This window comes from Entelurus aequoreus, linkage group LG03 (assembly GCF_033978785.1).
Source record: "Entelurus aequoreus isolate RoL-2023_Sb linkage group LG03, RoL_Eaeq_v1.1, whole genome shotgun sequence".
In the NCBI taxonomy this organism is placed as follows: domain Eukaryota; kingdom Metazoa; phylum Chordata; class Actinopteri; order Syngnathiformes; family Syngnathidae; genus Entelurus; species Entelurus aequoreus.
The window spans coordinates 59547710-59564936 of record NC_084733.1 but is presented as its reverse complement, the minus strand read 5'-3'; the positions used below and the strand labels follow the sequence as shown (position 1 = coordinate 59564936).

The 17227-nt window shown below is 37.3% G+C and overlaps 1 protein-coding gene across 1 annotated transcript in view; it reads left to right on the top strand.

The window, feature by feature from the left end:
• Window positions 1-17227, top strand: part of tpo (thyroid peroxidase) — a 112201-nt gene that overhangs the window by 52790 nt on the left and 42184 nt on the right. Inside the window, exon 7 of the mRNA XM_062040859.1 lies at window positions 3517-3775. Coding sequence (XP_061896843.1) covers window positions 3517-3775 — 259 coding nt within the window. The remainder of the gene's footprint in view (window positions 1-3516; window positions 3776-17227) is intronic.

Sequence of the window (17227 nt, the reverse complement as noted above, 5' to 3'; positions counted from 1 at the left end):
TTGTTAGTGTCACTATCAAAGCCACAAGTACAATTGACAGCTTTGACCATCTCCAAGTAGTTCTTAGGATTCACAAAATCCTCCATTTTTTTCAAGGTAGTACTCTCCTGGCATTATGAATCAGTCTTCCTAATTCCCGCATCTTCTCTCTGACACATTGTTGATTTTTTGCTGACATACCACTTTTGTTTAACAGGTGCTGCCCAACATCTGTGATGACATGGTCATCTTTTATTATTTCTGTGATTGGATCAGGAATCATGGCACTTATTACTCCCCACAGTTGTTTGGATATACTTGAAGGCACAGGCCCAGTATATGTGCACATGGACTGGACACGGTTCTTTCCTGGTTTTCGGGTGACTGATGCAGGTTTGAGGCAACAACTTCGCATGTGTCTCCACAGTACCTTTCTGGTAAACAGTCCTTGGCAATATGCACAGTGCATACAATCATTTCCTTTAGCTTCTTTAGGTGGTCGTTTGAATGGCACTAGTTCACCCTTTCCTGACTCCATAATAGCAGCATTGTGAGCATAGTTCCCTTTATTACAAATATAGTCTAGCTGCTTCCTTCTCTCCATGGAACTCGTTGGAAAGCTAAGAGCTGTGGCTACTTCCAATGGGTTTTTGTGTGCACTTTCTAGATGCCTTGCCATCTTGGCATAAGGCTTACTGCAATACAAGCAATAATGTATTTTGTTGTAAACTCTATTTCCATGTTTTTTGAGGGGAGCACAAACAACTACGGTGTCAATTGTTTTCTGACTTGAGCAGGGTTCCTCTGTTCCAGTGGTATCAGGTGTTATGCTGTTTATGTCCAAGTCCATGTGGTCTACTGTTGTGCTGTCACAGACTGGAGGACTTATTGAGCCAGGACATCTGTCTTTCATCTAAAATGTGTTAAACAAAATCAATGTGAGGTTTATAAAGTATCCTAAATCTCCGATGTCCATCATACCTATACATATAACTTCTTAGAAGTCCTTATAGACAACCAATTAGCATTAAATTACAGCTACTTTGACTATAAACCAGTCCAAATGAAAAGCAAAATGCAGAGCTTATTTAATCCTACAGATTTTCTTTTTCTCAGTAATCACATAAAAAAGTTCAATTCCTGTACTCAATTTGGAACACAAATAACCAAATAAGTAAATAACTAAATCAATAAAGTTCACATGAATACATAATTGGTCATTGAAATTCACATAATTTGCTGATTATGTAATAGATGATAAAATCACAAATAATAAAGATTAAAGATTAAAGTACCAATGATTGTCACACCAAAAACATTACACGCTTACATACTTAACAATATATTCATGCATGTAATGAGCATAAATGGACAAAAAGTCAGTTAATTAATACGAACGCTCCACGCTGGGAAATTGGGAGAGCAAAGAGGAAGTTTCAGCCATCAGCATGAGTATTTTAGTAAAATATCTGCATTTGTTTGTGATGCAGCTAATTAAGTAAGTTAAATTATTATGCAGAATTATGCAGTCGCAGGCCTCCATTGAGCTAATGACCTTTTTCCTTGCTCAAGTCACACGTCAAGTGGCAACAGGCACCTTTTTTAAAGGCAACATCTCGTGAATCATCTTTGAAAGTCTAAAAAAAAAAAGTACCACAACAATGAATTCCTTCTTTCCTTCATCTGATTACATTTGATAAAGAGTGTTTCTGTTATTATTAAAGGCCTACTGAAATGAATTTTTTAAATTTAAACGGGGATAGCAGATCTATTCTATGTGTCATACTTGATCATTTCGCGATATTGCCATATTTTTGCTGAAAGGATTTAGTATAGAACAACGACGATAAAGATCGCAACTTTTGGTATCTGATAAAAAAAGGCTTGCCCCTACCGGAAGTAGCGTGACGTAGTCAATTGAACATATACGCAAAGTTCCCTATTGTTTACAATGATGGCCGCATGACGCGAGAGAGATTCGGACCGAGAAAGCGACAATTTCCCCATTAATTTGAGCGAGGATGAAAGATTTGTGGATGAGTAAAGTGCAAGTGAAGGACTAGTGGGGAGTGGATGCGATTCAGATAGGGAAGATGCTGTGAGAGCTGGGGGTGACCTGATATTCAGCTGCGAATGACTACAACAGTAAATAAACACAAGACATATATATATACTCTATTAGCCACAACACAACCAGGCTTATATTTAATATGCCACAAATTAATCCTGCATAAAAACACCTAAGTGTTTGTTATGTTAGCTCCTAGCTCCTATGCTAGCTCCTAGCTCCTAGCTCCATATAAGCCGCCAATCCAATTCAAACACCTGCACAACACACACAATCACTCAGCCCAAAAGACCGTTCACCTAACCCAAGGTTCATAAAGCTTATATATTTAAACAAAGTAACGTACGTGGCGCGCACGTACTGGCAAGCGATCAAACGTTTGGAAGCACAGCTGCTACTCACGGTACCTGATATTCAGCTGGGAATGACTAAAACAGTAAATAAACACAAGACATATATACTCTATTAGCCACAACACAACCAGGCTTATATTTAATATGCCACAAATTAATCCTGCATAAAAACACCTAGGTGTTTATGCTAGCTCCTAGCTCCTCTGCTAGCTCCTAGCTCCATAGAACACGCCAATACAATTCAAACACCTGATCAACACACACAATCACTCAGCCCAAAAGACCATTCACCTAACCCAAGGTTCATAAAGGTTATATATTTAAACAAAGTTACGTATGTGACGCGCACGTACGTGCAAGCGATCAAATGTTTGGAAGCCAAAGCTGCATACTCACGGTAGCACGTCACGGTCTTTGTCATCCAAATCAAAGTAATCCTGGTAAGAGTCTGTGTTGTCCCAGTTCTCTACAGGCGTCTGTGTATCGAAGTCAAAAGTCCTCCTGGTTAGAGTCTCTGTTATCCGAGTTCTTCGATCTTGACTGCATCTTTCGGGAATGTAAACAATGAAACACCGGCTGTGTTGTGTTGCTGCTGACTTCCTTCGCAAAATACGTCCGCTTTGCACCGAGAACTTTCTTCTTTGCTTGCTCAGCTTCTTTCTCCATAATGCAATGAACATAATTGCAACAGATTCACCAACACAGATGTCCAGAATACATCCAGAATGAGATGAAAACAGCTATTTGGTATTGGCTTCAATGTGGAAGGCATACCTCTGTTCCCCGGGCTACGTCACGCGCATACGTCATCCTCAGAGGCGTTTCGAACCGGAAGTTCCCCGGGACATTTAAAATTGCACTTTATAAGTTAACCCGGCCGTATTGGCATGTGTTGCAATGTTAAGATTTCATCATTGATATATAAACTATCAGACTGCGTGGTCGGTAGTAGTGGGTTTCAGTAGGCCTTTAAATTGTTTTTTTGGGGGAAAGTAGCAGTGATTTATTACTTACATAAAGTAATTTTCCCAACACTGCAAATATGTGGGCAGTAATAAAGCATCTTCATTTGTTTTTTGTGATGAAATTACAGTGTTTTCTGCTTGTTTTTCTTAGATCATAACTATGAGAGATTACCTTCCAAAAATAATTGGCGCAGAGTTTTTTCAGAACCACATTGGACCCTACAAAGGATATGACCCAAGTGTGGACGCATCTGCCTCAAATGTTTTTGCTACTGCTGCATTCCGATTTGGCCATGGGACCATCCCCTCTGTCATTAGAAGACTCAATGAGCTGTACCTGGAACATGACCACTTTCCAAACTTGGTGCTGCACAGTACTTTCTTCAGTCCATGGAGAATACTCAATGAAGGTGAGGACTGTTTTGTTAAAGGGGAACTACATTTTTGTTTGGAATTGTGCCTATTATTCACAATCCTTATGAGAGACAAGACATTTTTTTTTTTTTTGCGTTGTAATTTGTAATAATCGTCTCGTTCTAAGTGGCTAGCAATGCCAGCCACTTAGAATCTATGCTGTCTCTAAATCACTCCAAAAACACATCCAAAAAATGCCTACAGCATCTACAATGCTGTAGCGACATTGTTATTTTAGGAGTGAACACTGAGGAACTGTTTTCTAGCGTAGTAACACATCGCCTTGCGATGACATGCTACGGCATTAGCTGTAAGCTAGCTTCTGCCCCAGTAGCTGAATGGCTTTTGATTTTGTATTGCACAACACAAAGTTATAGGACACCAATCTGTACCGAAAAACATGAAAAATAATTTTACAGTATCTTCAAAGTATTAGCCCACATTTCATGTTGTGTTTGTACACAGCTAGCTCGACAATGTATGTAGTTCTACTAACAAGCATAACGTGCTGCATGTTTCATTAACAATATTATAGTTACTCAATGGACAGTTGTCCGTTTGGTCAAACTGGCTTGGGATGTTTCCAATTGATTTTGTGTAGGTGAAAAAAAGTGTCTACCACTGCAAGGTTTTTAGCACAAACCGTTTGTCTTTCATTGTGATGCAGTTTCTTTGAGCAATGTTTTCCTCGCTAGATACAAAAGGCTTTTTCAACAATAATATCATTGTGTACCACTCAGTGCAGCAGAAGCACTTCATTGCTGTTGGCAGAGCTTGGCTCCAAATTCAACATTTACATAGTCAAGGCATGCTGACACTGACACTCAACTTTTGTGTGCTCCAATGTTTCACCCTCTCTTCGTGCTCGCTTAGCTTCTTAACTTCTATCCTGCGTATATTCAGGTTCAAAAAGATAAGACGTGAATCCTCATTAGTCCAAAAATAAGAATTTTTGTCGACTATTACCATTTACTATTACTGCCATGATTAAAAAACACATGCGTTTGTTGATGGAAGTAGGAAGTGCATTGCTATTGGCAATGAGTTATGTGCGCCTAAGAAATAAGTTCTGTTAATGCTTGAAATGACCAAAAATACGATAAATATTGTACATATTACATATTGTATTAACATGTCTATTACTACATTTTATACATTACATACTTACAGATAGAGGATTTGAAGTTGTGTACGAGGACTTTGAAGGCAACATAGGGAACGCCCATTGACCACATCTGGCAAGCGTTTTTTTTAAATCTTTAGAATACTAAGAAAAAAAGATGTGCGTTATTGTCTCTCATAATTATTGTGGATGATGTGAATGAAGTCTTTACCTGACTGATGTTGGTCATCTAACTAGTAAGCAAATTACTGCCAATACTCCAATTTATAAGACTGGAGACATACATCAATTTACAAATTATAGACCTGTTTCTCTGCTTTCACAATTTTCTAAAATCATTGAAAAACTGTTCAATAACAGATTAGAAAGTTTCATAAATAAAAATAGAATACTCGAAGAGAACCAATATGGATACAGAGCTAATGTTTCAACTTCAATGGCTTTTGTAGTGGATTGTCCGAAGCTTAAGCAGGCAACAAAAGTAGTTTAGTACAACAAATGTATTTACCCATTATCAGAAGTGCAGGTTGAATTGAGTTGGTCGTGCAGACAAACCACATGTTACTCCGGAGCCAACAAGACACACACAAGCCAAAATCACCCCCGAGTTCCGGTCTTCTGCCATTCATTTATATGTCTGTTGTGCATCATCGTTCCTTATCAAATGCGTCAATGTCTTGTTTTGCTTTTCCTATCTGTTCCATAACAACTCGAATCCTTGAGACAGTCAACACATTCTATAGACAGGTTGGCACGACTTAATATTCACTTTTGTCCCACAACTGGTCCATTCAATGGCACAAAAATACAAGAGTATTGAAAATGAGCGGACATTCTTAAAAGACAAGAAATATAGGTCAAAAGGTCAGAAATTCTACTACATACCCGCCTTCCAGGGTCTTAAGACCCTGGACCAAAACAATTTCTGATATAGACCACTAACTTAAATCTCTACCGCAGATAGAGGCAAAAACCTCAATGTTTTTATACGAGGCAAAAATTCCGTCTATGACCCTCCTTCAGAGCGATCGCTGTTACCAGCCTGCAGTAAAACCATCTCACAGAACACAATTAGTGGCCTACCCTTTGATTTAGTAAGGGAATAACAAATACTTTGGTCATGGACATCATTGAACATAAATAGATGAATGTATATAGACTTATGACTGTAAGACATTTGCAAAAATATTTTTCCCGGCATTTGCAATGAATGTAGTTACCAATATTGTTAATTATCAATTGATTTTGAACACACAACTGAATTTCGTATGAGTCCATGTTCGATTAGTGCTCGTATAGATGGCTCGGTGGTGCCTCAGGCTGGTGGCCTGCCGACACCTCGTTGGGCTTTTGGCTGCCTTTGTGAAGAAAGAGATCCACTCAAACAGTCTGTCTCTCTTTGGGGTGTGGTTCAGTCCATTGGGCAGACTGTTCAGTGGCATGTGCGTGCTGGCCGAAATTGGGGAAAACTCAGGTAAAGTTGGAGCTGTGGGGGCTTTGGGGAAGGCTGGGGCAGAGTATGGGGCGTGGGGCTTTGGTCCAGGCCCTCGGCTTGCTTCAGGCCTCCTCGCTGCTTCGGCACTCCCGACACTTCTTTCCACAGCTGCTGGAGTCCCGGTGGACACATTGGCTGGCAACGTTAGTTGTTCTCGTCATCGCTGGCAAGGTTTTGTCTCTCCTCTCGGTTCCTTCCAGTCAGGTATCGGGTGTTGGTCCTGGATCGGCTTTGACCGTGCCCCTCTTAGCGAGTGCAAGGGAATCTGGAGTGGCTGCTTTCATCCTCAAATCTGCACAGAGGAACTGGCACACAAATTCTACATTTTGCAAACTTACCATTTTGGTCTCATGGTCTTTCCATTTGTTTGAGCGTGTTGAGGTTTTATTTAATCGATATGATCAATCCGGTGCAAGGATAAAGGAACATAATGATTTAGATTGACAATTGCAGTGGTTGGCGAAAGCAACCCCAACCTCAAAGGAGGGTGCCAATTCAGTAATTAAATATTTTGTGAATGATCTAATATCCCGACATGGTTTCCCCAAAAAGATTAGGTCAAACAATGGCACCTATTTTAAGAAAACAGGTTAATCTTCTTCAGTCACAAGATCAGCACTTCTCAGGACCAGCAGCTTCCTAGCTGCTGGTCCTGACGAGAACAACCAAGAAAACAGGTTAATCTTCTTCAGTCACAAGATCAGCACTTCTCAGGACCAGCAGCTTCCTAGCTGCTGGTCTTAAAATAGGTGCCATTGTTTGACCTAATCTTTTTGGGGAAACCATGTCGGGATATTAGATCATTCACAAAATATTTAATTACTGAATTGGCACCCTCCTTTGAGGTTGGGGTTGCTTTCGCCAACCACTGCAATTATCAATCTAAATCATTATGTTCCTTTATCCTTGCACCGGATTGATCATATCGATTAAATAAAACCTCAACACGCTCAAACTTGACCCAATCCAAACTCACCTCCCCCTCTGTCCCTCTCACAGGGACAGTGTTAGTCGTAGTAATAGTAATAGTAGTAATAGTAGTAGTAGTATTAGTAGTTTCAGAAACATCCAAGAAAAAGAAAAGACAGCTGATAGTCAAGTGCAGCAAGAACAGAGGCGGAGGACAGGTCATGTTTGAGGTCACTGTTCGCTTTTGCAATAGTACTTTGATATTTTACAACACCTAGTGAATTATTGTGGCCTCAATAATTCACTAAATAGTTGTATTTAATTTAGTCTATCTATGATGGGACAATGCACAGAAACATTAAGTTCAGAAACAGATATGTTCTGTACTAGATTATATCTAAATAGCTACTTTCCATCTGTAGTCCCTGGCTACCTAAATTAAGGGGATCCACAAATCAAGCAATAAAATTATGACACTAATTAATCATAATAAATATATACATTCATAATAATCAATAATTAATCAAAAATAATCATACTGTAGCATGTAATCAGATTAAGAGAAATCCTAAAATGCCCCTTCATGGACACATACTTAACATACAATACAACCACACCTTATTGACATCATCACACAAAGACAATACATGCTCTTGTTCACATCTGTCATCATTCATAACAACAACCAAGATTTTAACAGCCATACCTCAAAATTTACAACAAAAATGCTCTCATGGATAAATATAATACTCATTAAATTGATGTGTCAACATAATGCCCATCTTAGTGACCGTCTGAGCAGCCTTGATTGCTCCAAAGCCACTTTTTTTTTTTATTTCAAATTTTCTATTCCTTTTGTTATAACGTGGAGAAGGCTAATTGGTCTGTACATGTTCTGGTCTTCTTTATTTCCTGCTTTATGGATTTAATCATAGCAGCAGTTTCTCGACGTGGTAGGTAAAGTGTTTTCCGTTTAATTTATTTATCAATCGTTGTTATACGAGCAATAATACAATCCTTATATGTTTTTAGGAAGATAGTGTCCAACCCATATATATATCTCTAGATCGTGAGTCTGATAATGCAGTGAAGATTTTGTTCAACTTTGTTTCATTTGTTAATTCTAAAATTAGTCCATATGAATAAATGACAATTATTTGCACTGATTTTGAGGGACTCTTTATTCAGGGTTTGTACAGACTGGATGAAATGTTCATTAAAATTATTACTTATGTCCAGACTGTCTGGGATAGTAGCGCCATTGATATTTAATGTTATAGTGTTGTTTCTTGTTTGCGCTCTTTCCGTAAGTTTGTATCTGGTTTTCCATAACTTTCTAATGTTCCCTTTTGCAGCTTTGATTAATTTTAAGTGAAAGTCAGCCTTAGACTTCCGCATAAACATTGTAACTTTGTTCCTCCAAACTTTTAAATCATACGATCTGTATTTAGACCTGTTTTAATTGCTCTTATGAGAGCTGAGTCCTCATGTCTTTATTAGAATCCAAATTGTTTTATTAATCCAATGGTATTTTTATTTTAGCACTCTTCTTTCTGGTTTTGTATTCGTGTATTTACAGATGTTCTCTTTAATTTTTGTCATCCAATTGTAATTCTAGTAGAGCTGCTTATCATTTGTATCATGTAGAAGCCGTTTATAATATCCTTCAGTTTCTTTCTACGTGTTTTATTTAACCAGTCCAGATTAACGTCCTCCATGACGTTACTTCTTTCATACTATGCTGTTTGAGGATGTCTGAAAATGAATCAAGAAAAATGTCTTTAGCTGTGGTCGGTCGGTATACTACAATTACCTTGAAATACATTTCTGAGGAAAATGTGATTTTAATTTCAACATACTCAAATTGATCTACTTTTAATGTTTTCCATTTCATAAATCATAATTCCTCCCCCCTTTGTCACTCGATCTGTCTTTTCTGAAATCTTGTACCCCGGGACATTAATTTGAACGAAAGGTGTTGTGGGTTTTAACCATGTCTCTGATAGACAAGGTAATCCGGATTAGAGTCTGACAGTAACTGCTGTATTTGTTCAGTATGTTTCCTGTGGTAGAAAGTTTAATAATGCGGACACGTTTGTTACTGATTACTTTCTACAGACTTCTGTCTCTCTGCGACTTTGTGTATGTAATAAGCAACTATAAATATTTGAGATGCTTAAATTTTGTTTTAGCTCAGCTGTTGTGTAGCTGCTAGCTCTTTGTAGCCTACAGCAGGAATGTCCAAATTGCAACCAATAGCTTTGTTTTTAAAGACAACCGAAATAATTGAAAATGTGGTATTAGCGTATCGGTTCAATCAGCGACAGCTACGCCCTGTTTTTATCATTTGACCTAAATTTTTTGGTTTCGTAGGCAGGACAGAGGGAACAATGTGGGTCATTAGTTGTCCATCTTATACCATTCTAATTGTTTTAAGGATAGTTCACATGAGCGGCCATACCTTGAGTCCCACCATATATAAGAGTCAAAAGGCTCCTATTATGAGTCGTCTAATTGGTGATCATACACTTTGGCGGTTTGGGTGGCAGGACACACGGACGCACCTCAGTCAGCAAGTGCTAGGACAGTTGGAGCAGTCCCCCCCGTCTTCCATTCGTTCCTGGGAGGCGTCCCTATTAGTTGTCCGCTGATGTCGTGCTGTCAGGCAACATCAGGAAGTTCCTTCTGTGCGGTATTGAATTGTCAGGGCACAGTTCGTAAGCAGGTCATTACAAGGTGTGTGCAGGTTGACCACAAAGGAATGCTTCAAAGATTGTGTTGAACATTGTCCGTTGACACTTATGTCCAGCAGGGGTCTGTTTGTATCCTGCTGTTCGTCCTGCTGTCACACCTGTATTTTTTGTGAGCATGTTCTGGCTACAACTTTGGAGCTTGTCTTGTTCAGAGAAGTTGGCAGTCCCCCGGCTGCACATCCTTTCCACCCTCGCTTGACCTAGCACAACCGTGGCTACCACCCAAGTCCGTCTGAATGGTTTTACGTTTTGTTGAGGTTTTTTCCTCCAGAATTTGGAACTCAAAACATGTACACCCATCGTTTTCATATCCTCTCGGTTAGTTCAATTTGCATATCACGTTTTAAAATTACAGTCTTAACTATCCCATTAATTGCTAATCAAAAACCTTAATTCAAAGATTGTACGTACTACTTCATGCGTATTTAAGTACCCTTTTAATTCACTTAAGATTATGTATAAATTAATTTAAACTATCATTTGTCTATCAGTAGGCGCGAGCAAGCTGTCATGCTTGCACTCTGACCTCCCACTGTGCGTGATACTCTCCAAAACAAAGGAATGTTTTTATTCACGTTTCTCCTTATCTTTCAGCTAAATCTTTTAATCTTTTAACTTTTAACGTCCGCACTGTGTTTATTTTTATTGTCTGCATTTTAATTTTGCTTTTATTTTCTTTCATTTCCCTTTGTTGTCTGTGAAGCACTTTGAGTCTTGTCCTTGCCTTGTCTGTCTCCGACTGGTTATCTAACCTATTCACAACAAACATACAAGGCCATGCTCTAAGCGGCAGCCCTAATCACACTTCTCCTCTTTTTTATTTTTATTTTATTTTTTTTAACTTTACATATCGGCTCTTATTCTAATTATTAATGTAGGCTGTTATTTGTAATTATTATTCAACACTATTCACAGCAAACAGTTGTAAAGTTATAGTTATTCACATTATACTCTCAAAATCTATAGCTAACTGAAAGCTGTTGAGATTTGGTTTGCCTACTTCATCTCAGTGGCCTAGTGGTTAGAGTGTCCGCCCTGAGATCGGCAGGTCGCAAGTTCAAAACCCCGGTCGAGTCACACCAAAGACTACAAAAAATTTGGGAGCCAAATCACCAAACATGATTCCCCCACCTCCCAGGGGCAATCACGGGGGATGGGCCAAATGCAGAGGACAAATTCCACCACACCCAGTGTGTGTGTGACAATCACTGGCACCCCAACTTTAATTCTAACTTTATTCTGTCATGACATTATCCTCTTCTAGCTCAACATCCAGAAGTATGGTGTACTGAAATGTCTAAATAAAACTATAAATTACTCCAAACTAAAATGTCAGACTGCACTTTAAAGTTACTTTTATTAAATTAATTTCCAAACTAACCACCACCACAGCAGACATCTTCCTCAATCCTATCCCAATACTCCCATAAATTAGAAAGGTGTTTCACAACAGTGGTTAAGTAGTTATTTTAAGTAATAGATCTCAATATGTAGTAATTAATAAGACTAAATTTGCCCTAGTGTGTGAATGTTGTCTGTCTATCTATCTGTGTTGGCCCTTTGATGAGGTGGCGACCTGTCCAGGGTGCAAAGTCAAATTGAGAAACAAAAATTAAAGTTAAATCAAGTGGAAATTGACAGAGTATATGAACTACATTCTTGAGAATAGTAATTGATCATTAATATGTTGGAAGCCACATATTGAACATATTAAAGAAAAATATCCAAATCCATTGCTATTCGGTATAAAGTTAAACACATGCTGAATAAGAAATGTCTGCACATGTTATATTATTCATTTATTTTTCCATATGTAATATTGTTTTGAAGTTTGGGGAAATGTTTATAGAAGAATTATAGACCCAATACTTAAAATTAAAAGGCTCATTTCAATAATACACAAAGCATTATTATTATGATCATATCAATCCATTTTTTAAGTCATAATGTGTTAAATGTTCAGATAATTTATTTTTAAAACAATGGCAATTATGTTTCCAAGTAAAGAACAACAGCCTTCCAGTTTGTATTCTTAGCTTGTTTACATTATGAGGAGAAAACTATCATTTATGGGGGATATTGATTTTTGAAATAGGTCAAGTAAAATAAAATAAAAACACAAATGTATTTCAGTTTTAGGAGTTAAATGATGTACCATCCTCAGTGATGAGCTGAACACATGTAGTTTTTTGTTATGGTTTAAGAGACCCTTGAAAAGTAAAGTTTTTTAACATTATACAATATAGTAACCATTACTTTCATCTTTTAACGTTGATGTTCTAGGTAATTTAATGTTCAGTAATTGTATATCATAGGCCAATATAAGCTTTGGCTTCCGCCTATTCTTTTTTTTCGGTCATTCTTTTTTCTTTTCTTTTCTGTGTGTAAATGTGTATGATTGTTAATATGTCTAATTTACTGTTATACTGCTCACACAAATTGGTTGATGGTTGATTACATGACCAAAATAAACTTATTTCATCTATTCATTCATTATCTATCGCACTCAGTTTTATTCCATTTTGCATGTAATTATTCCTATTGATTTCTTCCCATTTCACTCAAGCAACTAAACAAACAAATAAACAAACTTGCAGCTAACCACAATCAACAACATACCATTTACGAATACCTTCATTTGTCACTTTCTCATCTTTTCTTCACTTTTGTTTTCCTTTACAAACAACATCCTGTATCCATCTCTTCCTTACACTTCACACAATGTTTCTATTTTCTGTTCTCCTAGAAACCATTCACATAACGTAAGGTTATAAACATCCTTTTCCCATATTTTCTCAAACCATCCTCTTCACCCTCATTCTGTTTTTTCACCTGCTCTCTCTTCCTCTCTCTCTCACTTTCTCTCCTTCTCTCATAATACAAACACAATAATCCAAAATAATCAGTCTTATAAAATAATTTTAGCTTTAGATATGATTTAGGGCAGTGGTTTTCAACCTTTTTTCCCAGTAAAATAAATAAATAAAATACAGCATAATGTCATTATTTTCTGATTTATTAAATTGTATAACAGTGCACCATATTGCTCATTTGTTGTGGTCTTACTTGACTTATTTGGACAAACAAAAAAAATAAGAATAACTAAAACGTTTTAAAAATTAAACAAGTGATTAAATTATAATAAAGATTTCTATACATATAATCAATCATCAACCTTCTTTGGATATTGCAATAGAGATCCATCTGGGCTCGTGAACTTAATTCTAAATATTTATTTTGTTGAAGAATTATTCTTCTATAATTATATTTATAAAGGATTTTGAATTGTCGCTATTTTAAAATATTTAAAATCTCAGGTACCTCCCTTTTTTGTCCGGGCGGAAACACTATACCCTCCTTTGAGAACTACTGGTTTAGCCTATAAAAATCCTTTGTCTCATACATCATTACACTGTACAACTCCTCTTTGGGGGGCTGGGATGACAGGGAATGCAAAACAATAACAGTGCAATACTTTTTTATATCATGGTCGTTAATGCCTAGTTTCTCTTTTAATAGAATCTATTTTGTTTCCATTTATACCCTTATTAGTTACTGTTTACTTTTTAGTTCTTCTTCCAAAGGGAACTCTCCTGAAGGAATCAATAACGTTTTATCTGTCTATCTATCTATCTATTACTAACCCGAGCACAATTCATGACGTCGTGCTCATCTTGCAGACAGTTATTTCCATTTAGTTTTATTCTCTATTTGTAATTCTACATGCACCAATGTCACATAAAAATTTGCTTTCTTTGTTATTTATTTACATTATTATTTCTGGTTTACTTGCTGTCTGTTTACTTAAGTTCTCATATTTTGGTCTGTCTTCCTTCTGATTAGAATTTGTTTAACGCTTCTCTACGTTTTGTTTTGACAATGGCGCTGAGTGGCTCTTATCTGTACTTCTTCAGACTCTATGTTTCACAAAAGCCTTTAGATGTATTAGAATATAAATTTAACTTTTATTTTATTGTGTGTTTATTCCTAAAAAAATTAAAATGTCAATGTATAATCAATTTATCTTTCTCAAATTTAAATTCAATATTATTCATTTATTTGTTGTATAACTATTAATTCCAAAGTTACAGTGTGTCCTAATCTATGATGTTCGTGCGTGTGTGTTTGTCTCAACTTCCACACAGAAACTGGATGGATCAGATAAGCAACAAGGCTGTACCAAAAAAAATATACTAGACATATAAATGAATGATGAGTTAAACAATGTTTCAATGTCCCACAATATGTATTTATTGATTGATATTTAAACGTGTAATTTTTCATATATCTATTATTTTACTGGACTTAGCAAGCACCTACTACTAGCACACTCTACAGACCGAGAATAACTGTTCAACCACACTTAGTAATGCCAAGCTAGATGCTAACTTAGCCTTACTATGCCTCAGTAAGCAAACTTTTGCTAACACAATGCTAACCTAGCTCAATGCTATCCTAGCTCAATGCTAACCTAGCTCAATGCTAACCTAGCTCAATGCTATGCTAACACAATGCTAACCTAGCTCAATGCTATCAGTATCACTCCTCTTCGAACCAATGCCAGCTGTCACTCACACAGCCTCGTCACACGCACACACTCTTATCTCAAAATGTCTCCCAGCTGAGACTATATGCGTCACACAGTCACTCACACACAGAGAATTTACCAGCACAGTTAAAAGTAAATGCAATAGACAACTACTTTTCTCATCCAGAAGCACAGCTGTATCATATCAGAACCTTAATAATAAGAACAACATTTATCATTCACTCTTAGATGGACAAATAGTCAAGTTTAAGGAGGGTATTCTGGGCTTCCCTGCTTAGGCTGCTGCCCCCGCGATCCAACCTCCGAGAGCGGAATAAGATAATTAAATGGATAAATCATTCACTCATATGTTTTCTGTACATAAACTTTGTCTACTTTCTCACACGCACACACATTTTAGACAATTTCCAGACTTTTACAGATAGCGGGGCTGTGAAAAAAGCGTGAGGGGAGGTTGCGAGAGGGGGGGAAAGGAAGGGGAGGGTTAAACCAGACAAGAAACCAGGTGCTACACAAAAGTTATTAAAATACGCAGATATATATATATTAATTTAAAAAAAAACACACACATTTTTATCCCACAAACCACTCCCCCCTGGTCCGGACCAATATAAACAACTAATGCACGCGTGCTTTTGTGGAATCGGCCGTCTCATTAACAAACACAGGTCCCATCATTACTCATACAACGGCGATTAACCCGTTCCAGCGGAGCAGCTCCTGGTTTTACTCCCTGACCAATACACGGCAACAGCATAAAAGCACCATAGAGTCACTGATAATCACCCAATGCTCTACAGTCATCATGTTTTGGTCAGTTCCATACAGTTTCACCAAAGCTTCACCAAAGCTCCACCAAAGCTCTACCATATGCAGCCCGATCAATATCCATCTATACTGCAGCCAATTAAACAGAACGTCGTGACAAATACAGCTCAGTTGATCTCCTTTACCGGAGTCACCAAACGGTCACCCAAAATGAGGCTTTTCCAACGCTGCAGTTTCCACATAGAGAGATATGTCGCACATTCATAGACTTCATAAATTTGTATGGGCCAAATGTGCCACCAGTTAGGAAAACCCTGCCTTAAATTTAGCTGTATCCAACTCTGGCTAATTCTGATGCACTTGCAGAAAGAAGCATCCTCTGCCAGCAACGACAGAGGATGAAGAGGTTAAGAGAAATTTTTCGTCTCACATAGTCTATGCTTCTACACTCCAAACCACCAAAATTCTATCAACAATCCCCTGATGTTAAAAACAAGAAATCACAAGTTTTCAACAAACACACAGACAAATGATCACATATAAAACAACTCAATCCAACCATAATTTACCCCATTCCAGGTTGTTTTTGGAGAACCTGACTAAACCTATCTTTTATCAAAAATAGATTCAGCAATTAGTCTTATCGATCTGGCTCTCTCCAGGCAGAAAATGTTTACACTTTAAGCAAAACGCTTACCTTGTATTAGATGCGCGCGTGCAGCACACTGTCTGCCTGACAGAGAGAGCGAGAGCGGCTGTCGACCTGTAGCTTCTAAACCATCCCGTTCGTGACGCCAATTTGTGTAGTGGATTGTCCGAAGCTTAAGCAGGCAACAAAAGTAGTTTAGTACAACAAATGTATTTACCCATTATCAGAAGTGCAGGTTGAATTGAGTTGGTCGTGCAGACAAACCACATGTTACTCCGGAGCCAACAAGACACACACAAGCCAAAATCACCCCCGAGTTCCGGTCTTCTGCCATTCATTTATATGTCTGTTGTGCATCATCGTTCCTTATCAAATGCGTCAATGTCTTGTTTTGCTTTTCCTATCTGTTCCATAACAACTCGAATCCTTGAGACAGTCAACACATTCTATAGACAGGTTGGCACGACTTAATATTCACTTTTGTCCCACAACTGGTCCATTCAATGGCACAAAAATACAAGAGTATTGAAAATGAGCGGACATTTTTAAAAGACAAGAAATATAGGTCAAAAGGTCAGAAATTCTACTACACTTTAATTGAAATTACAGAAGAAATTACCAATGCAATAGATAGTAAAAAATGTGCGGCAGCGGTTTTTATGGATCTAACTAAAGCATTTGACACAATTAATCAAAATATTTTAATAAAAAAACTAGACCGATATGGCATCAGAGGGTTAGTCTTAAACTGGATAAGAAGTTATCTAACGAACAGGGAACAATACGTGAAGTTAGGCGAACACACGTCTACAACGCTAAATATATCCTGTGGTGTACCTCAGGGATCAATACTAGGACCTAAATTATTCAATCTCTATATAAATGACATTTGTAAAGTTACAAAAGATTTAAAGTTAGTATTATTTGCGGATGATACAACAGTGTTTTGTTCAGGAGAGAACACACAGGAGATAATACAAATAATAACAGAAGAAATTAACAAATTAAAAAGATAGTTTGACAAAAACAGACTATCGTTGAATCTTAGTAAAACTAAAATAATGCTATTTGATAACAGTAGAAGAGAAAGTCAAACACAAATACAAATAGACAGAATAGAAATTGAAAGAGTAAATGAAACCAAATTTCTAGGTATAATGATTGATGATAAATTGAACTTGAAATCTCACGTAAAAAATATA